The following is a 26,232-nucleotide window of genomic DNA, read 5'->3' as shown; positions in this document are numbered from 1 at the left end:
GAGATGTATATTTGCTTATTACAATCTCAGCTTCCTGCTAGAAAGGTTAATTAAATTTATCAAAGACACAATAGGGCTCCTTCACGTTGGAAGACAATAATAGAATCAATAAGCTTCAGTTTTGTGCCAAACAAAATGAAGAGGGAGAATGACAGGTCAGATGCTTCATGGCAGACCTTAATTTGGTTTTGAAAATCAGTCAGGTGAGTAAAGTTCTTTCAGCCCCTTCTGTATTTCTTAATGAGAAACAGATTCCAGCAGGTAATTTGGAATCTAGAATACATCCAGTCTTTCTTCTTGTACAGCATATATTGTGCTGGCAATGGTGTTGCCACTTAAAGGAACCTTGCAGGGCATTTCCCTTTTGTAATTTTTTTGGGACTCAGTTATTCACCCCTGCCCAATTCAGCTACAGCTCACTTGCTCATTTGGCAGCCTACATATCCTGCTGTGCTAGCAGCCAGTTAGGGCCACACCTTTAGTAAAAGAGGCATTATCTAAATTAGGTATTTGTGAGAAACTCCCAAGCATTGCACCAACTCTGACATGCTTCCAAGTGATGGTTACAGCCTACTGTGGGCTGGCTGCTGACATTTTTAATACAGTGTCCTCCACACCTGCTAAAAGATAACTAAATGCTACAGTTAGATGCCAACATCTTGTTCATGCTGTGCTCCTGCTTTTGCTGGCATGGATGGAAAAGCTTTTGTGACATTAAGAGTGTTGGTGAGCTCCCAGAATACTCCTGGAAAGTTCCATCTCTTTGCAGCCAGAGTTGAAAGTCTGTTAACCTTGCCGTCACCTGCACAGAGCCTATTATGCTGGTGGGCCACTTGTGCAAGTGCCTGCAGTTTTAAGAGCTAGACTCAGTTTGAAAGCTGTGCCAGTCATTAGTGACAGGCAGGAAGAGATGCTTCAGTTTTTATGTATAGATAGAATCTTGTCATGAAACTTGAGTACAACCGTTGCTTGTACAATTCTTGCATTTAAACTGGTTTATTTGATGATATGTTTAATTCCTTAGCTATTCCCAATGCAAGTAACACAGTCTCAGTATTAAGTTCTTTGAGAAAGCAATCCCATAGCCTCCTACTTCTGGTGACCTGTTCTGTTTTCTCCATATAGTGTTTTCAATGTTTACCTGAAGTATTTTCTATAACATCTACCAGCATAATTGATCCCTGTTCTTGCTGTAACATCTCTTACCATTTTTGATGTCTACATGCTTTGTCTTGACCACAGAGCAGAGAAACCATTTATTCAACAGGAATTTAAGATTATCATATCAAAGCACGACTGTCCCAAATAATAAACCAGACTGTTCTTCCAAGTCGAATTGTGTGGTGACAGCAGTGTGCACTGAAGAAAAGTCTTCTTGCACTGATTTCTGTAGAATTGGAGTATAACAAAATGAAAACCACCATGCATCCCAGAGACCCAATCCTCAAGACATGCAAGATACTAAATTGATGGAACACCTGATCTTTAAAAGTGAAGGTGCACTGCACAAGTCATATGGAGTATACATCAAAGTCCATGGTGAGAAAAATCATGAAGACGTGACATTTCTGAACTGGCCTCCTTCCTCTGCCCTTTTTCTCGCTGGCAGTATTGCATTTAGAGGACTGCCATGCTAACAGCATAATGGATTAAATCACAGGAGCACTCTACACCTTGTCTGCTAGGTGTGAGACAAAACATTGCTGCACAAAGAATTGACTTTGCCAGGAGGCATCCACCCTTCCCAGGGGACAGAAGAACAAAAAAGATATTGCCTAAAGTTGAAGAAGAAGAAGAAGGCGGCATTCATAAACTCGGATGAGGGCTGATATCTCTTTATTTCTATTTGTACTTCATAAATTGAATCACACCAGTGTAGCATCACAAACATTAAATATGCCAAAATACGGTCAGGCAAGCAGCTGCTTAGCAGAAAATAGAGGGGTTGTCGGTGATTAAGAACTGATCTCTTTATGATAAGACTTCAGAACAAAATCTGTGGCTGAAATACACAAAGTTATCTAGTCATAGAAACTGCACCAATTTAACTTAGATGAATTTAAAATCAGACTGTCAGATGTCAATGAAGTTGTTCAATGTCAGTAAGCTTTTAGTGATTACTGCGAAGCGAGAGATGAGTAAGAGTGCAGGAAAGTGGTGTGTTGAGTAAAGATACAAATGTTTCCAGATTTGTCTTTCTGATGGAATAGTAATGCCTCGTGCCCCTTGCTTGGCCTCTGTTTTTTCTGATTTATCTTTTTGTGAATTAGCATATTGTAAGCACCTAACAGAAGGAAAACAACAGTATTATTCACATTCACTGATTTGCCTGGTTTGTTTTCTGTAATTTAGTTCTTCTCCATAGTTTCTTGGCCTGAAGAGGCGTATCAAAGAGGCCCTGGTTTCTGCAATGCAGTTTTTACATTGGAAAATATGTTCAGTGTTTCAGCTTCCTATGGCTCAACAGAAAGTTTGGCAGGATGTTTACCACTCACCTGTTTACCTGTACTCACCTATATTTGGTACAGCCCTTCTGAAATTCCAGTGCTTAACCCTTCAGTCTCAACTATATTCCATCCTTATTTTATCTGTGAAGTAAATCCTGGTGGAAGCTAGAGATGACAACACCTGGAAGGAAGCGGAATGAGATGGAGCCCTCTGAGCTCCTCCTTTGCAGATTTCAGAGGAGAAGGAAAAAAAACCATTTCTCAAGCTGATTTACAGCAGCATCTTGCTAAAAAAATCACATCTGGGCATTTTTTTCTAGTAAATCACAGCTTTTACTAGACAAGCTGCATTTAAAAAGCTGTAATTTTTCTGCAACCATAAAATGGGATAAAATACCCATTTTGTTCAGTCTTGAGCATGTAATCTCAGTGAGATCAGATTAGCAATACTATAGCAGCTAAACATGATATGGTTTTATCAGGAATTAGTTTGTTCTTTCTGATTATTTTTAATTATACTTTATATAATTCTGCTGTAGAAGTTGTGTCTTGCCTCTTGACAAAGCAAGCAGTTTTGCTACTCGGGGTATTTGCTGTAATTGATACCATCTAATTCACTAGCAAATATTTCTTTCCATATGGCAGGTATCGCCTGGCCGGCCTCCCTGGAGAATACCAGTATAAGAACATCACCAGTGCAGAAATCAACTACTGCTTAGTGAAAGACCTGATCATTTGGACCCAGTATGAGATCCAGGTGGCATCTTACAATGGAGCTGGGCTGGGAGCATTCAGCAGACCTGTGACAGAGTACACTTTACAGGGAGGTGAGCAAATTGGACCAATATATCCTTTAGCATTACAATTTATAACATGCTTTCCTAAGGAGATGCACTCTCTGATAGTCCTACTAACAACTTGTAAAATTAATGGTCATTTTGGTCAAATTTGACAGACAGCTCGGTGTAGGAAACACCTACAAATTTCAAATGCTGGAGTAGAGGCAAGATAAGTCTCTGCTGTTATCTCTGTAGAAGAAGCTGTGAGTGAATTAAAAAATTATCTATTCTGGTTGACCCTCATGATGACACTTGCAGGTCAGAGTTGGCTGCAGCATAAGGAATAAATAGAAATGCTGAAAAGAGCTGGGAATGGATTTACAGGGACTGTGACAGGCAGGGGCTGAGGTTACTCTGCCAGGGGAGTCAAAGAGAATGTGGCAGGGAATTGGGTTTATCATGATCAAGGTATGCAATATGCTATGTATGCAATACAGGAGACAAAAGCTGAGTAAACCAGCTATATTCAGATAATCATAGAATACCTTGTTTTAGTAATACAGAATGAATTTATAATGAAACTATATGAGCCTGTAGAGAAAGAGTGGTTTGTAGTATTTCAGGAATGGTGCATACATTTGCACAGAGAAAGATAATTTTAGCTTTAAAGCCCTGATTTTTATGCTACAGCTCCTACACATCTTTCTGTTAAGTGCTTTAAGAAAATATAAATTACATCAACAAAAGGATATGTAATTACTTTTTACAACCAGTGTAAGGCATGTTTACACCTCTAGATTGGTATAAAAATCCATAGGATAATTAAGCACCAGGCCCTTAAAGCTTTCATATATTCCCATAATTGCAGGGTTGTGCTGGGTGCTGAGCACTGGACAGCACACGGTCTCTACTTTATTGGCCATAAAACAATTAAAGTATTTTAACAACTTGCGGATTTACAGTACATCAGATAATTTACAATGAGAGAAGAAGATGTAGTTGTTTGTTAAATGTTACTAGGAGTACATTAGAATGTGATTAGACACAATTTGAGGTGTAGGGAGATATTTAAGAAAAGATTATTCATGTGCAACACTCTTTAACCACAACAATTAAAGAAGGAAGCTGTATTTTGTCTTAGGACAGGTAAAGTCATAAAGGAGTGCAGACACACTCAAACTCTTTCTAGAAGTATTTATAGCAGACCTTCAAGTGTTTTTCATAGTCTTCTCCTCACAGCCAGGATTAATGGTTTTTATACCACTAAAGACCAGATCTCTGCTGAAAATTGGTTTGCACAGAGAATTTGAATCTCTTTTGTGAACAGGCCTGTAATTCATCACTTTGTTTATTTACACATTTTAAACTATCATAGCACCTTAACCTTCCATCCATTAAGACTTAGGTTTGGACTTCACACTCTTGTTCTTAAACCTGTCAATTGACTGCAATTTCCCTTGATATTATGCATTGTTATCATCATCCTTTATTTATTGGATGTCTGTTGTCATTTATAAGGATATAAATCCTCTGTAATAAATTAAGTATAGTCAGTCCTGCATTTATATTAATCAGCAAGAATGTTTAGACTGCAGGACAATCTGCAATGGCCTGTTTGTCTTTATGTACTTCCTAAATGCTCAATGGTGGATAGACTTAGAAGAAATAATGGATATTTCTTATTTATTTTATTTCAGTATTTAATAATAGCAGTAATAAACTATTTCATGGGTGCTGCCATCTCTTAATGAATGCCTTGCTGGGTATGAAGCCATTTTACTTTTAGAGTTGAAAGGGAGGCTGGTTGGTATCAGTATCATTTGAAACTGGATTAATGCTCTCTCCATATGTAACGTACTGCTGACCGAAACTCTGCTCCTTTATCCTTCTTGTAGTTGGGAAATGACAGGAAAAGCCAGTGACTGTTTCTTGCTCCAGAATGTCCTTCCTAAACCAAACCAGCAGGAGTACAAAAAAAAAAAGGCCATGTGTAAAACTGCCTTGTAAATCATATTCTGATTTTAATATGAGTGGAGATAAATGTCAGAGACATACAGTCCCATCCATCCCCCTCTCCTACTACGACTGCTGCTGCCTCTATCCTGACATGCATTAAATGATGTGAGCTGTGCTGGCAAGAACCTGTCTGTCTGCAGATGAAAAATACCTGAAACACCTCATATTAATCAAGTGTGCTGTGCAGCTCAAAGCCTGGGAGGAAATGAGCACTGGGAGCAGATCAACTCATTGGCAGGAGCAGATCAGCACGCTGGCATCTTTGTCACAGGGAGTATTGACTGGCCATATAAGCTCTGGATTTATACCAGAGCGTGGTCTATTAATCCCTTATTAGTTTCCTGGCATTGCTTTAGCCACTGATAACTAATCAGCTACTCAAAGCTCTTCAAAAATCACCAACTTCTAGAATGTGGCTGAACTCAGAAGATGCTGAAAGATCGAAACTTAGAGAGGAGCTGGCATATAATATCACTTAGATAAAATGTCAGAAAGACTTATTGGCAAAGCACTGAACATCCTCACACTAAGGTCAGGCAGGTTGACTGTCGCTAAATCTCGAAAGTCTTTTCAGAGTGATATTAAGCCTAATCCTTTGATGCTCTGTATATACAGATCTTTCTTCATCAGAGGTTTCTCCAGCTGTTCCTTACTTTGATGTTACTTTTCACAGGGATTTGTGCCAGCCTTTTGCATAGGGCAGTTTTTACTTATTTAAACAGTGTCGTGCAGGACTTTCCAGTAACATATGAAAACTGAAGTTTTCCAATACCTTTTTATAGAAGAATAGATTTCTGAGAAATATAAGAATCTTTCTGGATGGTGATGATGTTGTCTCTGCTCTGTACTATTGGACACGTTTACCTCTTTCAGCAGGTTGATTTGAGAAAGCAAAAGCTTCCATTCTTTATTTTGGGTCTGTTCTTTTTATCTCGCTACCATGAATACTTCTGAAATTCTCTCTCTTTGAAAAATTCACACTGCTCCTTAGATTTAGGTAAGACAAGGTTTAAAAGCAGACAACTAAACTTTCCTTAGGCTCTTTGCATTAACATTAGCCCACTTTTGTTTCTACTAGGAGTTCTATAGCTTTCTTGTGATGCATATCCCAAAAACCAGTCTTATGTCCTAAAGTTCATAGGTCACTTATTGTTCTTATTGTTTTGTTCTCCCTTCTGTGCCTTGCATGGACACTTTGAAAGGATAGGAAAGCCCAAGAAAAGGTCCCTTCCTGCATTAAAATGTGGAAGAGTCACCAGACTAGTGAGTCTTGATGGTGTGGATAGAAAGATTAAAGCAAGATGAGCCAGGTCCAAAGTAGTCTCTTTGCCAGGCAGTGGGAAGTGAATCAGAGACGTTTATAAGACTGAGGCAAAAACTAGAGAAAACCTGGCTGCCTGAAAGTTTCCTACTTTATACAGGAAATAATCTTGAAAAAAGGAATCTCTGAATAAGGAGAGTCCTCTGCAACCATTCAGTTTTATCTCACTAAAAAGAAACTTCCTTTAGTTTTCACTCACATATTTTTGGCAAAACCATCTTCCTCATTCACTTCCTTTTGGGAACCTACCAACAGCTGGGGAACATCCATGGCCATTTTTGGGCCCAGCTGCTCCTGTGCAGAAGCAGGTTGGAATTGTAGTGACTGGATTTTTTATCTCTCAGTTTTGTCACTGTTAGGTGTCATTTGCCATCTGCTGCTTTCTTTTTATTGGGTTGTTGTTTTGGGGAATTTGGGGGTGGGGTTAAATGCTTTCACAAAGGGTGTGAAAAGAACAGTTGTCTCAGTGAGGGCCCTGGCCCCCAGCTCTTAATGAAGAAATAAAATCTTGTCCTTTGGAGAGGCATGCAAGAAAAGAGGGCATTTCCCAGCTTCAGGAAGCAAAACTCATCAGGTAGCGCCAAACCTCATACTACTGAATTTCAAATATGAGCCATGTGTAGAATTGCACAGACCATTTTTTCTACACACATGCTGCAGTTCATAGCACAGCAGAAGGTGTCAGCCGGGATTGTAGGGGAATATAATTTGTGGGAGGAATCTCATGCCTCCATGGCAGGCTCTCCTTGCTGTTCCTACCAGGAATGTGCAGCTTTAGCACTTCCATCCAGTTCATTAAAAGAACAACCAAATCTTTGCATAGAGGAAAACCTGACGTTCCCCTAGCATGCCTTATTTGAGGTATGGAAGCTGCTACTTCAAAGATCAGGAGCTCCAGAGGAGCAGGAGACTTTACAAGCCTCTGCTAAAGATCTGTATTTAAGCCCAGTAGTCTGGCTGTCAGGATCTCTGCAGGATTTACATGCTATTTGCACATAGCTAGAGACAGAACAATTACATGTACACATGCTTAACCATAATGTCTGCTCTCCATTAGCTCGTCAGCAAAGCCCTTTTAATGACTTTTATCTAGAGTGCTTCTATGACCTTTTCTACTTGTAATGCTGTGCATTAACTTGTAGTCCCAGTGGCTGAGCTATTAACAGATTTCCAACCACGTGAGCTTTATTGGGAAGAAAGTAACAGTTGGTTTTGTCTGACCAATTTGATCTGCGATTCTGAGATGACTCCCAGATGGATCTCCACTGTGAGACAGTTCAGGAATACTTGCAAACGTGATGAAGTACATGTTTAAAGACTAAGAATGTAGCTGCTTGGGGATTACTCTTGGAACACCTATTTGACATTGGTAGCTTCCATACTGCTTGACAAGAAACTTGCAGGGAGACAACAGATATCTACCACTAAATTAGAAAATTCTTTATGTGGACAGTCACAGTTTCAGTGAGATACTAGCCATGATCTTGGACAAGTATGTGAGTTTTGAAGGGCCAGGAAGTCAATTCTTGTTTAGCTTCTGTCAAACTTCTTTTTTAAATGCAAACCGTGTTCAGATACCCAAGGAAGTCATTAATATCAGGACATAAAAGGAGAGCTTCGTACTGGCACTTAGATTTGAGGTTATAATGCCAATGTTTTACTGACTAAAAATATAAAATATATTATGTCTTCTGCAGTATAATTAAGCTTATGCATATCAGATAGACCATGTTCTTTCCATCTTTTAAATGAATTCATTGAGATGCAGATGTTGATTTTTCAGTAAAGATGTCCAAAGAGGAATTGTAATATAAATAATGATTCACAACTTTCTGAATGTTTTATGCTTTCTCTTCATAATTTTAACTATTTTTCCTTTTGGAGCAGGTACTTTTTGTGCTATGATCATTTGTTCATTGTTCAGGAAATTAATTCCTAACGAAAGAAATAACTAATGCATTTGGTTATCCACATTCCTGAAACTATTAAACCTGTTTTGGAGTGCTTGCCTGAGCTTTTTTGAGGACTTTAAGGACTGCAAATGAAAGCTTGCTGATGCAATTTTCAGTATTTTCAGTATTTTGAAATCATAGAAGCACAGCATGGTTTGGGTTGGAAAAGACCTTAAGGTCATCTAGTTCAAATCCTCCTGCCATGGGCAGGGGCACCTCACACTAGACCAGGTTGCTCCAAGCCCTGTCCATCCTGGCCTTGAACACTGCCAGATATGGAAGCATTTGCCACTTCTTTGGGCAACCTGTTCAAGTGCCCCACCACTCACCCACAGTAAAGAAATTCTTCCTTATATCTAACCTGAATTTCCCTGTTTAAGTTTGAAAATGTTATGTAGAAATGTATCTTAAAGATTCCTCAAACCCTTAAAATAAAATCCTTGTGATTTTGAGATCACTGGAAATTTGCTATTCCTCGTACGGCATCTGTGGGATCCTCTGCTAAAGAAAATAATGCCCACAGAAATGAAGCAGCAATGTGCATGCTGATTTGTGTTCCAGGAAACCAAAGGCAGTGGGAGTGGTTGTACTGTCAACTCTCAGGTCTCCTTATGTGTGTTATGCTTTGGGAAAAGCAGGCTCTTACTACTGCTGCTGAAATCCTACATTTCTTCAAGTGTGGCTGTCACCGAGCAGCACATGGCTTTATGTATAGATTTTCTGTACAATAATTATGTTACAAAATCAACCTAGCATCTACAAACAGAAGTGACTTTCTGATAAAAAAACACTTGAAGGCTTTTTTCTTCCACAAGAACAAAACTCTGGCTGTTAACATTTGAATATGCAAATATGCAGGAAAGAGAGAATTTTGATGATTGGAAGAAATCTTATTCACATTAACCATTTTAATCATTAATCATGTGAAGTGCTGCACACAAAACCAAATTGAAACATGTATTGTGGCTCTCATAATAAACAGTTTCATCAAAGGACATGAAGAAGACAAGAATACTTTTTAGTAGGGGACTGTAGCCAAAGCAGCTTGTCATTACTTTAATATTTATGGCTGTGTATCAGGATGATTTGGTGAATCTCTTTAAGTACAAAAACTTTATGATGTCTACAGGCCATTAAGATGATATTATAACCTTCACAAAGCATACAGAGAGTTATGATACATGGCAGGAAGTAGGACCCAGATTCTAATGAAACATTAGAGTAGTATCAGATAAATTCTGCTATTAGAACTCAATAATTATGCACAGTTCATAAATTGTGACATCAGGTTTTAAATTAGGGTCAGAAAATTCTGCATAATGTGTGGTTTCTGAGGTTAAAAATATAGGCAGAGCTGAATTTTCGAGCCATGGTGTAGTTATCGGGGGGTTTAGTGACAGAGGGTGTGAAAGTGGGTGTTCCTGACATCCCAAACTTGACATCTTTAAGGGTTTCTCCACTTTTCTGTGCTGAGATTTCTAGGTTGTCGTGTCTTTGATAAGTGTACCCTGCCCCTAGCTCTGTTGGCTGCAGCCTTACTGTAGCTTGTACACCAGTTAAGAATAGTGACCTTTTATGTGTCTTTCAAACAAAACAGCTTTTGGTGGAAAAAAGGGCATCTTTACATGTTTGAACTTAATTTCTTCTCCGTACAAAGACTCATCTTCCAAAAGTGCTTTGAAGCTTTAAAAGTTTGTGACCTGTTTTTGAAAAGTATGAAGCAAACCACTATTCTCAGTGGGAATTATGGATACTTTTTAGAATGATAGATCATTGGGTTTTGGTACAAGTTTTCCCTTGGAAGCAAAAAGAACAAAGCTTTTCAGGCTTCAAAACCACTTGTGGATAGTTCCTTTTTTTGTGGAATACAAATGCACATGGCTGTCAATAGTAATATTTTTGAAGCATTATTAAACTTATTTTATAGGATTCAAAGTGTATTAGTCCATATTTTTATACTCAAATAGCAGTTTTATTCTTAGACTTACTATAAGCTTAGTAATTTCAGAAAATTAGATCTGTCTATTAGTATTCTTTCCTCTGAGATCTATAGAGATGACATCCTAAAGCAATAAGTTGAAGAAATTGCCTGGAAGGCATTTAAAGAGACATTATATTAAATGGCAAAATATTTAGGTGTTATTTTTTGTTGTTTGAAACCTTTATGTTCTATGGTGGTTTTTTTGTATTGAGAAAACATCTGTCTAATTAAATACTTGGCTTAAAATGTTTATGCAACTTTTAGTAGATTAGAGGATGTATTGGCTCCGAATATATATAATCAATTCAATATACTTGAATAAATATCATATCAAGATAAAATGAGAACATCTCCAATTCCCAAGAAAAATCAGTATTGTGTGTGATATGATTGGTCTTAATTCTTAAGCAGCAGTAAATAACAAACAGATGCTGTTGCCAGATTATAATTCTCAATTAGAACTGTAATTGTGCAGACTCCATGTTTCCTTGTCTGATCTGGGGAATTGAGTGGTATTAAGACTCAAGAAATCTCTTTTGAAGCTGTTCATTCTCTGTGCAGTCATGGATAATTGAAAGAGATGTGTTTACCTATCATTACCTACCTTCTATGTCAAGTCTCTATGAGAAACTCAGCTGTGGAATAATAAGCTGCAGAAATAATTTCACCCCCTCTCCTTGAAAGAATCCCCAATGCAGAATGAGAAATTAACCCAATTACTCTTCTTTCCAAGTCACTGCTGGCTACTCTTGCATAGGAAGTGCATTCTTCTCTCATGGTTGTTATTACTTTATGACTTGCAAGTGACAGTTAGTGGGTTCTGGGTTCATCTTTCTCTTTTGTCCCCTTATCCCTCCTCCACACTGTTTTATTTTCTTTCCCTCTCTGCTGCCTCAGTGCCTACAGCTCCACCGCAGAATGTGCAAGTGGAAGCCGTGAACTCCACAACCATCCAGTTCCTTTGGACCCCTCCACCCCAACAGTTCATCAATGGTATTAACCAAGGATACAAGGTAAATAAAAGCAAGATTTCTGTGACTTCAAATAGCATTTGCCTTAACAGTTCTGGTATATAACAATTAGAAGTTGAATCTAATAATCTCTGAATCTCCAAAGCGACTGTATATCCTCAGGGGTATCTTACACAAGTAAAATGAAGTCAGAAGGGAGCAGTTGTTGCTCCTAACATTTACAATTTATGTAAGTTCTGAAAAGAGAATATATCCTAGACTAAAAGTCTTAATACCTTCGTCATTTATCTGGAGAGTTTCCAAAGCCAAAACACAGTTCAATGTCAAACAGGCTGGAAAGTCAACACAGGAGATACATATCGTCCTGGCACTGAAAATCAGCTTTGACATTTCTATTTACTCTAATGCAAAATTCCTGTTAGTTTCATTAGAAATCAAGACATCACCCTAAATATTTGTCTTAACTTTCCCACTGTGATGATTTGGGAGGTGTAAGAATGTAAAATGTATTAATCATGCTTGATGACATGGAGTTAGCATGGCAGGTCATTGTTGATGTGGCAACTGGCAGTACCTATTACAGTACGCAGAGCAGAGAGTGCTTAACAGAGCACTTGTTGCTACTTTGACCAGTGGAGTGTATGCTGAGAATATAACTGGAGTGGTTTATTTCTGTCTCTCAGGAAGGACTGTTTAATAGAAACTCCTTCAATGGTTCAGCAGTAGGGGCATAATAAATGAAGGGTTTAAAAACATTCATGGAAAGAACAAAGAGGAATCTTGTAGGAATCACAGAGCAGGGAAAGTGAGGACAGGTACGGTTTAGGAGCAGGGAGGAGGAAGGCTGGTTTAGGTGTTAGGTGCAGGAATGTTGAGTGGGCTGAGAAGAATGTTCAGAAGACAAGCTGTGAATTGAGGGACTGTAGGTGGATTTAAGAAGTTTCAGAAGACTTGATCCTTCTCTGAGCATGTCTCAAAGTGATGGAGAAACTGAGACAAAGGCACGCATGGGAGCTTTTGTATTTTTGCGCGAATTTCTTCTCATTAAATGGTTCCAGACTCCCACTGCTGAAATACTATGTACATGTATAGAATCATAGGATCAACTAGATTGGAAAAGACCTTTAAGATCATGTGTATGTCTGTTTTTTCCGAGAGACAGTATCAGCTTTCAAGACTAAGTGACTGACAGGGGTGCATGAGTGTATCCTGAAACCTCAGTACAGAAGTAGTACGTGGCTCCTGCTCAGACTCTGGAGAATAACAGCACTTTTGGGGCTTAGTGGTCTCCAGTGCACTGTAATTTTCTGGTGCAAGTCCAAGCGTTGTGAGCCCAGTCAGATTTGAAAATGTCGTATTTCAGATTTTGATTCTTTGTTTTATTCAAACAGGGTTTCAGTCTAAAGATGCCCAGTCTCATTGCATAGCTGCCTCTAATTTATGTTTCTGTTTCTTTAGTAATGGCATAAAATAATTAAAACCATGATTTTATCTGCCAGTGGTCAGTGAAGACTTTTGAAATGATCAAAATTTTCTTTCTTTGGATTTCTTTGTAGTAAATTGCAACAGCTTTGTCATTCCTGGTTCTCATAGGGGTTGTGAATTGCAGTACGAAGACTGTGAGAGCATGTCTGTCAGTTACTCCTATAGTTTTTTGTCTGGTTTATAAATTAGTTGTAGCAGTCAAAGCTGTGCCTTTTCTTAAGGATGAAGCCCATTTTTTCCTTTAACTGGCAGAATTGTTATCCTGTATTTCCTGCACATGTTTCCCAAAGAATGTGCAATGAAACACACTCAAAAAAGAGTGGTTCAGTCCTCCAAAGTTCTAAAGCCAAATGTAATCCACAAAGGTGATTTAGAAAAGAAAATAAAACTTACTATCCCATCAGCCATTTTCCATTTTTATCTTTTCTTTGCGATTTATTTGCATTTCATGAAGTTGTAAAGTGCACCTTTGCAAATATGAAATATCCCTCACAAAATTACTCCTTACAGTCCTTCCACTGCTTTCTGATTATCGGAAACTATAGACATTGGCAAAACTGTCAAGTGTGGCTCATTAATTTCAGGCATCTATTCATGTTTATGAGCCTGAAATCAATGCAAGGAGCGAGATTTACACAGACACTGAGTAAGGCCTAGAATTTTAACAGGCCGCACCATAAGGATTTTTGGACCAAATAAAAATTTCATTAGCACTTTCAAGCTTTAGATCCTGGAGCTTGTTCAGGCAATTTCAAAAATTGTTTTAAAATTTCAAAGTCATTTGCCAGAAATGAATTTTTAAGCCCTCATTTAATTACCTACACATAAGTTACTCCACTCTAAAACTTATCCATCACCAAGAAGATCAACAGAGATGAATGAAACCTTGAAGGACTGAGCACATCTGACAAGCATGTTATTTTAAATGCATGAAAATGTCTTCAGAAGTTGAACTTTTGGGACCCAGGTGTTGAAAATTGTAGTAATCATCTTTCTAACCATTTTCTATTCTTTCTGTAGTTCCAGAACTGCTTGAATCATTCACTGTATAGATACCCCCAAGCCACCCAATGCTGGAATACTCTTAGTCTGTTAGGCAAGGCTGGTCAATAGGACACTGGGCATGGGGGTAGAGGAGGGGTAGGAGGATGTGTGTCCCCCTCCTCATTCTTCCCCTTATCCCACTAACCTCTAACTAGTGGGATCTTAAAGGAATCCCAAAATAAGAGGAAGTATTTATCTCAGGGTAGCACTGAAAGTATTTTTCTTCCTTCAGCTTCTTTTCAGCAGCAGAGCCTGTCCATGCTAGTCAGAGCAGCCCAGAGAAAGCCAAAAGACTTGTGTAATACAGATAATAATTTGCTATAATTTTGGCACTGTTCAGTAACAGAAATTGAGGATTGCAGTACCTCCATGGTATCTGTATGTCCCCCATCACTAGTATTACACACATCCCTCCAGTTCTCATAGTAACAGTGTTCTATCCATCTGTTCAGCATCAGAGCTGACAGTAGTTTAACAGCATTGCTTGTTTTTTTCACAATCATATTAAGATGGGTTTGGCAGCCAAGCATGCTTTGATTCCAAATAGACACAACTTCTGATAAGAGCTCATCCGTGTTTAAATTTTCTAGCTTCTAGCATGGCCAGTGGATACTCCAGAGACTGTGACTATAGTCACCATTGCTCCAGATTTTCATGGTGTTCATAGTGGCTGCATCACCAACCTGAAGAAATACACTACTTACTACACATCAGTTCTGTGTTTCACCACACCTGGTGATGGACCACGCAGCACACCCCAGCTCCTGCGCACCCTTGAAGACAGTGAGTACTCAACATTCGTGAAGAATCTCAGTGCTCAGATTTTGTTTGCTTGGATATAAAAGCCAAAATATTTAAATCCTAAAATTTGACTTCAGGCTCACAACCAGTTTGCAATCTCTTGTCAAGTTGCTTTGCATAATGACCTCAGCCAGTTGTCCAATTGTGTTCCTTTAACCAAATTAATGATATTTAATGTTTTTTCATTATGGATTAAATCTGGATGAATTTTTTTACGTTAGATGGAAGCTGAAAGCTTCATGGTCTGGTTCAGCTAACACAGAACATGTTGTTTATGTCTGTGAATCCTTATGCTCTTAAATCCATGTTCAGGCACCAAATAAATGTGATCTGCTTAGGAACTGAGCACTGGAACTTCCTGTGGAGGTCAGTGATTCATAGAATGATTTGGGTTGGAAGGGACCTTAAAAACCATCTTATCTAGTTCCAACCCCCTAAGACAGTCAGGGACACCTTCCACTAGACCAGGCTACTCAAAGCTCTATCTAGCCTGTCTTTGAACATTGCCAGGGATAGGGCAGCCACTGGTTTATAATTAATTTTCTTCTGTTTTCTTCTGTTAATCAATATATTGAAAATATCTGTATTTTTATTATATTGCAACTATTTGTAGAAATGAACCAGAATCATAACAATGCAGTAACTTTCATTCTGCAAAACTGGAGTCAGGATGAAATAAAATTAAATAGATAGTTCAGCATATAAATTATTCCCTGCATCAGAAAATATTTTGGCCTCTGTGGCCCCTTGGTAATGTTTGCTCAAGACATATTTGCAGCTAACAAGTCTAGTGTGCATCTGATGCAGATAACAACTAAATTGCAGTGGCCTTCACAGCTAACTGTGTCCCAGTGCTTCAGTATCTTCCTGTCATGGTTCATCAGAAACACTGCTGCACATTTACAGATCCAAATAAAAAAAACAAGTCCAATAAACCTATGAAGGAATTGTTTTTAGAAATCCTGCTTTGCCTTAATAGGCATCCTTTAGGTTAGGCAATGTTCCTGTAAAGAAAACTCTGATTGTCATTACATTCACAGAAGTAAGGCTCAAAGTACCAATCCAGTTTTTCATGAGATATTCTTGAAAGAACATGAAGAAAATCAAATAATTCCCCATGGATTTTCATTCTGTGGTTAGTCTTCTCCATATGCCACACCTGTGCCCCAAGAGCAGATTTTAGGTTTAAACCTTTGATTGTTATAAGATCACAGAGATAGCAGTTTACCTAACAGAAATCCATGTGAACCACGAATATGAACTCATACTTGTTCATCCGTGGTTAAAGGGAAAGCATGGAGAAAAGGTATGATTCTGTGAGAAACATGCACTACATTCCTCTTGGTAGTATTAACTTTTTTTGCCTGTTTTCCTAAGGAAATTAAGTTTTTGACTATGAGGGTTTGTAAATATATTCGACTGTCTGTCTTGGGTTCATCTGTCTTTCTCCCTCCAACAAGATTTGAAACCTGTGTCTAATTTCAGTGAGTAAAGAAGAATAAGAAACCAAAGATACGAGCTCCTAAGATTTTGTGAAAATGTATCAGCTGGGAAGAGGAAAGAGTCTGTTAATATTTCTGCTGAAGGCAAGGCTGCAGAAATGAGCCTTAAAGGCTTTGCAGAAAAGTGGGAGAAGGAGCACAGCAAAGACCTTGAGAGTGTCTCAGAGAGAGGGTGGGGTCAAGTGCCATTTTAAGTACAAGGAAATTCCCTCATGAAACATAAATCAAGAGAAAACTAGACCTGTATTTTGTAAGACATTTAAAATGTTTCTTGGTGCATGGAGCCGTAAGCTGCAAGGAGCCTCAGCAGTAAAGATGAGCAGTTTTTTCCTTTTTAATCCTTCACAATTGTTTTCCTCAGTTTTCTTGGTGACAGAGAAGTTAAGTGCAGGATGGTATAATGTGTCTTTGAGAGAACTTGTTAAATCTAAGTTGCTTCAGGATTTATGTGGTGGGGAAAAAATATTTGAAAGGACTGACATTCGTGTTTGCAGGTGATAATTTCCTGTCTATATAGCAAAGTTAGGCAATCCTTTAGGAAAAAAAATGTGCAAACAGATCTGTTTGCTGATGAACTGTAGGTCAAATAAAATCTGACATCCAGTCAGAAGCATCGTGTCCTGGCTTGGAGTAACCTGCACCTGGTTTTCATTATGACACGAAAGTTGGACTGCAACTGCAGGAGCTAATTGGAGTAAAGCTTTTTGAGTATGACGTTTGCATGCCTGTAGATCCATACTCCTGAATAGCACATAATTGCTGTGCTCTTGTTGGGTATTCCCGAGATCAGTACCAGATCAGCACTTCTTTCTGTAATGCTTAGACTACTAGATACTGCAGAATGGATTTGGAAATTTTCCTCACTAGGATTGCAGAATTGCAAATGTGGCTGTAGGACCTACTGGCAGGCTTGGGGTTTTTTTTCATCATAGCTGGAGGGGAATGAGAAACTGGACTAAACTGAAGAGGAAACAAAATATGAAATTGCAGACGAGAAATTGCCAACTGATGTCGGTGGAGCTGGAGGATACTCGGGCAGGGATCCAATGACAGAAGCACGGTGAATATAAAGTGAACAAAAACTCCTTTTTCCAGTACATCGATTGAAGAGAGAACAGCAGTTGGATCAAAAATCAGTCAGGATGTCTTCCTTGAAGATCAAAATTGAGGCAGGATGGCATATTCTTGACAGTCATTCCATTTTATACTCTTTCATTGCACACTGGGGAGCTGAAATTTTTAAGAGCTCTTAAGCTACATCATAAAAATCCTTTAAAAGTTTCACACACTTGTGTTCATTTTCCAAAAGACAGTTGCCATTATGTTGGACTTTTTAGGGTTGTTTTGACAGAACCTATCCAAGCAGGGGCTTGGTGACTTTGTCGTAGCTTTGACCTTGCAGAGGCAAAAGCCTATTTTCAGATGAGGTGTGTGCTGGTGATGTTGCTATAGACTTAAGTCTAGATAAGCTACCACAGAGGCATGAGCAAATGCTGAATGCCATCACTAAGGGAAAGCAGCAAACACAAGCACTTGCAGGATTGCCAGCTTGATTGTTCTTATTAGGTTAGCTCAAGAAGACAGGCAGTGAACAAGTTGTGTGCAAGTCTCCTGCTGCCACTCTCTTTAGTTCTCTGCACAGTTAGGATGAAGACTGGATAAAATAATTTATGTGATGGTAGCCAGAGTGCTTCTTAACACCTTGTGTTCTCTACTCTTCCCTACAGCTTTCACAGATGTTTCCAGAAGGCTTCCCTGGGCCCTGGCTCAGTGTTTTATTTCTTCAGCCCTAACCTTGTCACATGAATCAGATCAAAAGTAAGTGGGGTTCTACTGTTAACAGATTTTCTTTTCTGATTGCCAGAGCCAGGAGCAGTGGGACATTTGAGTTTTACTGAGATTCTGGACACATCTCTCAAGGTCAGCTGGCAAGAACCAGTGGAGAAAAATGGCATCATTACAGGCAAGTATCAGCTGCTATATGCTTTCTTTTTGTTTAAGTCTGTGTATGGTGGAATGTAAGATTGCAGTGAAAAATGTTTGTGGAATAGAGCATTTAGGGAGATCTGGCTACTGCGAGCACTGGTTTCCTGCTCCCTCTTTGTGGTAACTGAAATGTCAGAACACATTATAGAAAGTACGGGTCCAATTACTGGTACTTCATGATCGTGGTCACTATTGGCAGTTCCGTATTGGAAATCAGCATCCCATGGTGTTTCTGGCCTTGGTAAATCTTCCATGACCTCCACCTGTGTTACTGCATCTCTGAAACTTGGTGAGATAGTGTTTGGTCTTTGCTGCGTGGGTGGGGGGTTCCTACATCGAGTTTACAGCTGCAAAAACTGTACTGGGATTGTTAAGATTTGCAATCAAGCCCAAGCCTGAAATCAGCAGAATCCTTCATCTGTGATCAAGTGGTCTGGCTGTGGACTGCGTGACAGAATTTGCATGTCATTACTTAATCTTGTATAAACCATCACAAGGGTTCAGACCTCTTGTTTCTCTTTGATGAGCTTGCCATTTGACAAACTATTTCTCTATTTACTCCATGCCAGTGTAGATACAACATCAGCAGCTTCATTATTTTTCATAAAGGAAGCTATAAGTAGTTGAGAAAAACCCTAGTTCTTATCAACAGAGACAATATTGTTTTCAGATGGGGAACTTAGAGCTGCACAGGATAGACATTCCATTGAACAAAGGCTTTCAAGGTTTTGAAGTACAGAAAAGCTCCCAATTTTAAATTACTGGAGTTAAAAATCGTACTTGGGAAGGGAGAAAATCATTTCACGTGGATCAAAATATTTTGGTTTGGGAACATTGACATTGAAATGTTTCATTTAAAATATATATATATATAATTTATAAGAACAAAATATGATTCAGCGATTAAAAAAATATCAGACTTTCTGGCTCCCGAACATTAAAATGTTCTGTCAGTCTGATTTCCTGAAGCATTTTAACTTTGACAGGTCTAATTATTTTGGTCGGACTTGCACTTGTCAGTGTTTTCTCTGTGCACCTGTAACATGCACCATTTGTACGTGTCTTTTTGCTGTCCATAGTGTATGTGGAGTCTTTATGCAGATCACCTTATGCCTGTATACCATGGTAACCTCCCTGAAATATTCATTGATTTAAGTGGCCTGAGAACAGAAACTAATGACTTCTGAAAGAAGAGCAGTATTGATTCAGTGAAGGTGGCCAAAGCCTTCAAGCCTGAGTGCTTAAATTTAGGTGCCTAAATCCAGCATAGCTCTCTAAGATGATGTAATACTCATCCTTATTAAGCACAATTTAGCAGCATTATGCTTAGTGTTCCAGAATTGCATTGCTAGAAACAAGCTTCTGCCTCCCAGAATGGCTTGAAACTTGGTGGAACACATAGATGGACTGTGTTATATTTGGGGCAAATTGTTTCAGAAAGAATGAACTCAATAAGCTCTATAGTTCATAAAGAAACACCAGAGTAAAAAAGCCCAGCAAAGTTTTGAACGGAAAAGAAATATCCTTAAATGAGGCAAATTGCATTTGGGGTAGAAGAACAGCAAAACTGTTCATGCTCTGAGTACCTGAAAGGTTTATAGATGGCTGCTTGGAGACCTGAGTGCTCAGGGAGGCAATTATTCATCATTTCTGCTCATTGATACCTTTACTGGACATTCTTGTTCCTTGCACCAGAGCTGGGAGGAGGAAGGCACGAAGGGTAGTGCCCGGCAGCTGCCTGCGCTGGGAAATTGCCCATTACTCTGGCTATAAATTTCAGTATCTTCCTCATTCTCTCGGTAAACATTGATTTATGAGGATCTGGATGTAGACGGACAGTTTGTGATTGGATGTACTGCTTTCTTGTAGAGAATTTACTCCAGATCAACAGAAAATTATTTCTGAAACTCCGCTGGTCATTAGTTTCCGTTAGGCAGCATCCTGTGGCGAGGGTGGAGTGCCAAAGCATACGGGAAGGCTCTGTGGCACCTATTCTGTTCTCATTTACACTGAAGTCAGGGGAAACACTCTCCGTGCAGGCCGTGGGCTCCCCCATGCACATTTCTGGCAGTGCTCACATCTGTAAAACAGCGAGCACATTTTTACCAACCACATGTCCTAAAGTCCTGCCCATCTGTCAGTCACTGTGGCTTAAGTGCTACTTGGGGGTATGGTGGAAGTTGTTCTTTTCCTTCAGCATTTTTTCTTGTGGTTTTGCTATGCATGATTACATTTGGCTTTGTGTCTGCTCTGTGTGTATCTGTTTTCTATTTGCATTTTTTTATATGACTAGAATTTAACTGTACATTTGGGGCTGAAATATCCAACAGTAAATGATGCCTCTTTGCTGTGTCTTCAATTTGCATATGAAGTCAGGATATTTTTCTTGATGCATATTTTCTCAGATAATAAATACATAGAAACTATATACCTAATGGGCAGGAAAGCTGGGTCTCATCCCTGTGGTCACAAGGGAGAAAACAAAATGTTCAAAGAATAATTGCCAGCATTTGATGTATATCCAAATATTATCTAGACATGAGAGGAGACATTTTAATCACTTCATATTGCCTAATGCATGGTGGATGAAACTTTCTGTTGTTCATAAACAACTAATGGATAGAGAGAGCATTAAAAAATCCCTGCTTATTTGCTTCTGGTTATTTATTGCTTTGAGCAACCTGTTTTGTTTTATTCTGAGGTGACACTCCTCAATTCCCTCTGCCAGCCCATGTGTAGTGTTCACAGCAGGCATAGCCAAGTCATCCGCAGCTCCCAGGCAGACAGATGAGCTACATCGCAGCCCTTGCCCAGCCTCTGTTCCATCCATGGCTGCACATGGATGTTCTGCTGGCTGGAGACACAGCTGCTCGGTTTGTGTCGTCAGTTGGGAAGTGGGGAGATGCACAACTGCACCTTCCTCAGACTCCTCATTCTTCCACATTGCCCACAGGTTCTGAAAGAAAGGGTGTAGGAAAGTGGTCATAATTCTGTTTGCAACTCCTTCATGCCTCTTCACTGAGCATCAAATAGAGTGAACAGCCACCCTCCACCTTTCTGTTTGCTCTCTGTTAAGAAAAGTAGAATCCTTAAACATTGCCAGAAACTTCATATAGACTATAATTTTGCCTGTACTACATACACTCTGATCACTGGTAATCAATGCTCAAGGCTTTTCAGAGAGCATCAGAATGCCACAGTATCGCCGAGATACTGGTAAATTACTGACTTAATCAAATCCCATTCAGACACTTGCTTAAAACTGGTTCCAGATGAGCATTCAGGAGGTTTTCCCTTTCCCCCAGCTAGTGCAGAGTCAGGCAAGCGGTTGCAGTGAAGTATCACCTCTCTGTTTCTCTGCCTTCTACCTGAAACATAATTAGTGACTATGTGAGCACTCTGAGCCCATTTTTCATGCAAAATTAGATTAGCATGAATCCTTGTCAGTGATGGCAGCTAGCGTAGAGGAAGGATAACAGCTCACATCTCTTAAACTCACAGAAAGATTTGTCTCACCATGCTTTTTGAGTTCCTGAGATGATGTTTCCTTGTTGTTTAATGCCATAAGTTATTTTGCTATGACAATTTGTATATGTTAATCAGCTTGTCATGATATTTTTAAAGATTAAAAAAAACCTCAAGCCCCCCAGCCAGGCTGAATTCCTCACCTTAGATGATGGGAACAGGAACCCAGTAGGGAGTTTCTCTAGCCAGCTTGCCTTGTGCATGGTTCACTCAGTGGGGTTCCTTTCTGTTAGTCCTTTTCACTTACTTCCATTTCACAGGCATTCAAGAGCTGTGTTGTGGCTTTTCCCCCCCTGAGTCAAATCACAAAGAAAGCTGCAATCAGACAAACTTTTCAGACAGTCTTTCTGGAGACTGGCACAGTGAGGTTCAAATGGGTTCAAGTGAGAATAAAGTGGGGCTAGGCAGGAGGAGGACAAGCAGATCTGGAGGTAAAATTGAGCAAATCAGCCAGTAGAAAGTTTCTAAAGTTCTTGGAAGGCAAATGGTTGTAAAAGTGACAAAAAGGAAAGCCTGGTTATGAGAGAAGAATAATATGGAGGTCAAGGTGAGTCAGTTTTGGACAATACATGGGCTACACTCTGGTTTTGAAAGAAGGGATAATGATTCACCCTGCTGAAAGATTTGTGCAAGGAACAAGCAGTGGGAAGTAGAGGTTTTTCAGTTCCTAGAAGATTTCCACAGTATTTCTGCCTGATTGTTATTGTCAGATTTGTAACTATTTCTAGATATACAGCAGCAAAGGTTACTGTAGCCTGGAAGGGGGATAGCCCTACTATAAGCACATACAGATTTTTAATAGATATTCCAGCTGGTGAGAAGATGTATTTTCCAGTGTTTCTTCCTATTTGTTTCATAGAGTTCACAGAATGAGAGACCATCCTTCAGAGAGATTATCCCCAGATTTTCTAGCCAGTTCGTAGCAAGCACTTTATCATCATAAAAAGAGACAGTCTGTTGAGACTCCATGTCCTCTTCCATTTGTAATCTGGTGGGTAGTTGATACCAGATGGGGTACCTACATCAATTGTGTATTGGAAATAAGAAGATTAGAAAAAATGCTTGGGTATTTTAGCCAATGTTTACTTCAACCTTGTTTTCTGCTTATAAAAGGTGACCACAATGGAGTAGAATAAGAAATAAGTCATACTAGCATGGATCACAAGCAAATCTTGCAGATGAAGGAATTTACCGGTGTCTAGGTTACTGTGAAACTGTGCTTTAGAAGAAAAACTAGAGCCTACCACTGCTCAGAGCCCCCTGACTTCTTTGTGATTGCTTTTCAGGGTACCAGATCTCCTGGGAGGTGTATGGCAGGAATGAGTCTCGTTTTGCCCGCATGCTGCCTAACACCACGCTGGAGTACAAGATCACAGGGCTGTCATCACTCACTACCTACACCATTGAGGTGGCAGCTGTGACTGCAAAAGGGAGTGGATGGGTTACGTCTTCCACCATCTCTTCTGGTGTGCCTCCAGGTTGGTGAAACAAGTTAAAATAGGGCTGTTCAGCCTGAAGAAGAGAAGCTGCATGGAAACATCATAGTAGCCTTCCAGTATCTGAAGGGGGTCTAAAAAAATGCCAGAAAGGGACTATTCATCAGAGACTGTACTGATAGGACAAGGGGTGATGGGTTTAAACTTAAACTGGGATTTTAGTTGGACATAAGGAAGAAATTCTTTACTGTGAGAGTGGTGAGGCACTGGAACAAGCTGCCCAAGGAGGCTGTGAATGCTCCATTCTTGTCAGTGTTCAAGCCCAGGTTGGACAGAGCCTTCGTCAGCACAGTCTGGTGTGAGGTGTCCCTGCCCATGGCAAGGGGTTGGAACCAGATGATCTTAAGGTCCTTTCTAACCCAAACCATTCTATGATTCTTCAAATTTCTGTGTTCCAGATATCACAAATTGTTTTGATTCAGTAATAATAAAAATGGTTTTATTTATAAAGCATTTGAATTCTTTACACCAATTTCATTTTTGGAACAGGTGAAAAAGTTTACATGAACAAACTTGCAATTTGAGATTACCAGAAAGTTTAGGCTGTTTAATACAAATATAAAAAATATTACAGGGGTGGCAGAAGGAATGGACAAAGTAATAAAGTGGATGCCATAAAAAATCTCTTGACATTTACAAAGTAACACAAGAATGTAACTGAATCATTTGAAAAAGTGTTGCTTTGAGGGAGAAATAGAGTTTGTATAAGGGAAAGGCTTTTTCATTTCTGTGCTGTATAGCTCATATTGCCTATGAGAGGTCACTTGTATAAAGAAACTAAAAACTTATTTATAACATTAAGGAGTTGTGGCCCAAGAAGGATTTGGGAGGAGGTTGTCCTGTGCTGCACTGTCTGAGTTACCATTTGGGCACCTTTAAACTCAGCCTTGTTTTGCATTTTGGTTTTAACATTCTACCCTCTCCCTCAACGAGTCTAGAAAGGAAACTGGAAAGCCAATTCACACAAACAGGCAGTTTCAGTTAATGTATAGGTTATAGAAGTAGAATTTTCTAAAGTGGACTAATTACTGTACATCACTGAAGGTAACCTGCTCTTTACCTTTTCCAATATTTTTGAACTTTTCTGTATGTCTTGAAGTATGTTTGCCTTTCCTTTCCCTAATCACAGGTAATTGTGACAAGCTGTAGACTGGATCAATGCCATGCTCCCTGTTGTTAGCCAGATAACAGAATTATCCTGCTTGGTCAGGGTTAGTTTATTGATTGTAGTTCCCACAGACTTGAAGTAAGAATCAAGAAATACTGCTGGTTTGTGCAGACTTGAAGTATGTGCCAAAAAGCTGCTTATTTTTTACTTGTTGCATTTGCACATAGTGCAGTATTATGAATAATTACTGATAATTGGTAAGTAATTTCCTTACTTACCAAAGCAGGTACTATTGGGAATTTATTCTAAGCAATCTATATTTAATCTCTTTGCTGGGCTTGCTTTTTTTGATAATTCAGATAATATTTAAAATGTACATACTGCTGTGAACTTGACTGGGAAGGAAAAATCTGATTGAGGACACAGATTCTTCCTTGTAGAAGGTCACCCTCTTTATCTGGAACAGAAATTAAACAACAAAATCTACTTTATCCAGGCATCAGAAATGCTCTCTCAACCGCATCTATTATAGGCTAACATAAGTATCACAAAGTCTTCTCCATGCACTACACTAAAATTAGAGTCTTATTCTGCTGTTAATACATCATAGTTGTATGTACTCTAAGAAGTAAGCGAAAATTATGGTCATTTGATTCTGGAGAAACAGAAGTACAGTGGAATTAGGTGACCTGGTGAGTGATTGGCAGATCTGGAACTGGGAAGTACCTTCATCCCTGAGCCACCACGCTTTGTCACTTGTGCAGCTTCTCTAAAATAGTAGTAGTAATCCTGCAGATGGGCTCTTTCTTTTCTCATTTGATCTGTAAAGATCTGGTGTGTGCCCAGAGCAGCAGAAAGAGTAATGCTGTAATAGTCTACCAAATATAGTAATAGTCTACCAAAAAGAAAAAACCCCACAACTATTTGTTCTGTTGCAGTTGTTACCAAGGTATTTTATATACTGAAACACTGAATGTCAGCCTGTTTTACAGGGCCCTAGATAAACAGCTTTTCCACACGTATTTACATTTGTATTTCTTCAGAGCTTCCAGGTGCTCCATCCAACCTGGTGATTTCCAACATCAGCCCTCGCTCTGCCACACTTCAGTTCCGGCCAGGCTATGATGGCAAAACCACCATCTCCAAGTGGATAGTCGAAGGCCAGGTATGTCCCTGACAAAAAGCTCTTAATTAAGTTTCAGAGGGGTTCACAAGGGTCTAATTAGTGAATTGCTGTTTGATTACAGGTTTTGTTTAACTTTGGATCAAAGCTCTTCAGTAAATGGCCTGGTGGTAGTTGTCCAGGGGGTCCTGGAAAGGTTTGAATGTGGGGGAGCTTGAGAGGCTTAGCTGAGAAATGTCTGTGTGGTAGCCAGTGACAAAAGGGACATACGAATGCTGTAACCTTTGTTCAGAAGAACAAAAAAAAAATATTTGGTACTTATATGTATGTGTGTGTGTGTGAAAACCCTTATCCTTTAAATAATGCATATGGATTTTTGTAAAGTAGCTTTTAAGTTCAGAATAACATCAGATGCATCATAAGCAACACCTACAGCAGAACTTCAGTCCATCCATTTATTTAAAAAAGGATTTGAAACCCGTGTTTAGGTTCTGTTGGGTGTGTTTTCAAACCAGATGCAAACCTGGAATTATTACCTCAGACAGGAAGAGGTATGGGAAGAATTGCACTGAACAATTAAGATACCATTATTCATGAGACTGAGTGTATTTTTCTATCTTGTAATGAAATACACTGAGGTTTTCTGCCCAAGCTTCTATATACAAACAGGGTGAATTCTTCATCAGCTTTAAACA

The 26,232-nt window shown here is 39.2% G+C and overlaps 1 protein-coding gene across 1 annotated transcript in view; it reads left to right on the top strand.

Annotated features, from left to right (window-relative positions):
- SDK1 (sidekick cell adhesion molecule 1) overlaps positions 1 to 26,232 on the top strand; it is a 411,616-nt gene that overhangs the window by 290,003 nt on the left and 95,381 nt on the right. Inside the window, exons 17-22 of the mRNA XM_005145297.4 lie at positions 3,093 to 3,274; positions 11,394 to 11,509; positions 14,587 to 14,779; positions 18,164 to 18,262; positions 23,097 to 23,288; positions 25,458 to 25,579. Of these exons, the coding sequence (XP_005145354.3) occupies positions 3,093 to 3,274; positions 11,394 to 11,509; positions 14,587 to 14,779; positions 18,164 to 18,262; positions 23,097 to 23,288; positions 25,458 to 25,579 (904 nt within the window). The remainder of the gene's footprint in view (positions 1 to 3,092; positions 3,275 to 11,393; positions 11,510 to 14,586; positions 14,780 to 18,163; positions 18,263 to 23,096; positions 23,289 to 25,457; positions 25,580 to 26,232) is intronic.

This window comes from Melopsittacus undulatus, chromosome 8 (assembly GCF_012275295.1).
Source record: "Melopsittacus undulatus isolate bMelUnd1 chromosome 8, bMelUnd1.mat.Z, whole genome shotgun sequence".
In the NCBI taxonomy this organism is placed as follows: domain Eukaryota; kingdom Metazoa; phylum Chordata; class Aves; order Psittaciformes; family Psittaculidae; genus Melopsittacus; species Melopsittacus undulatus.
Note: the sequence above shows the minus strand (reverse complement) of the source record. Positions and strands in the feature narration are given on the sequence as shown.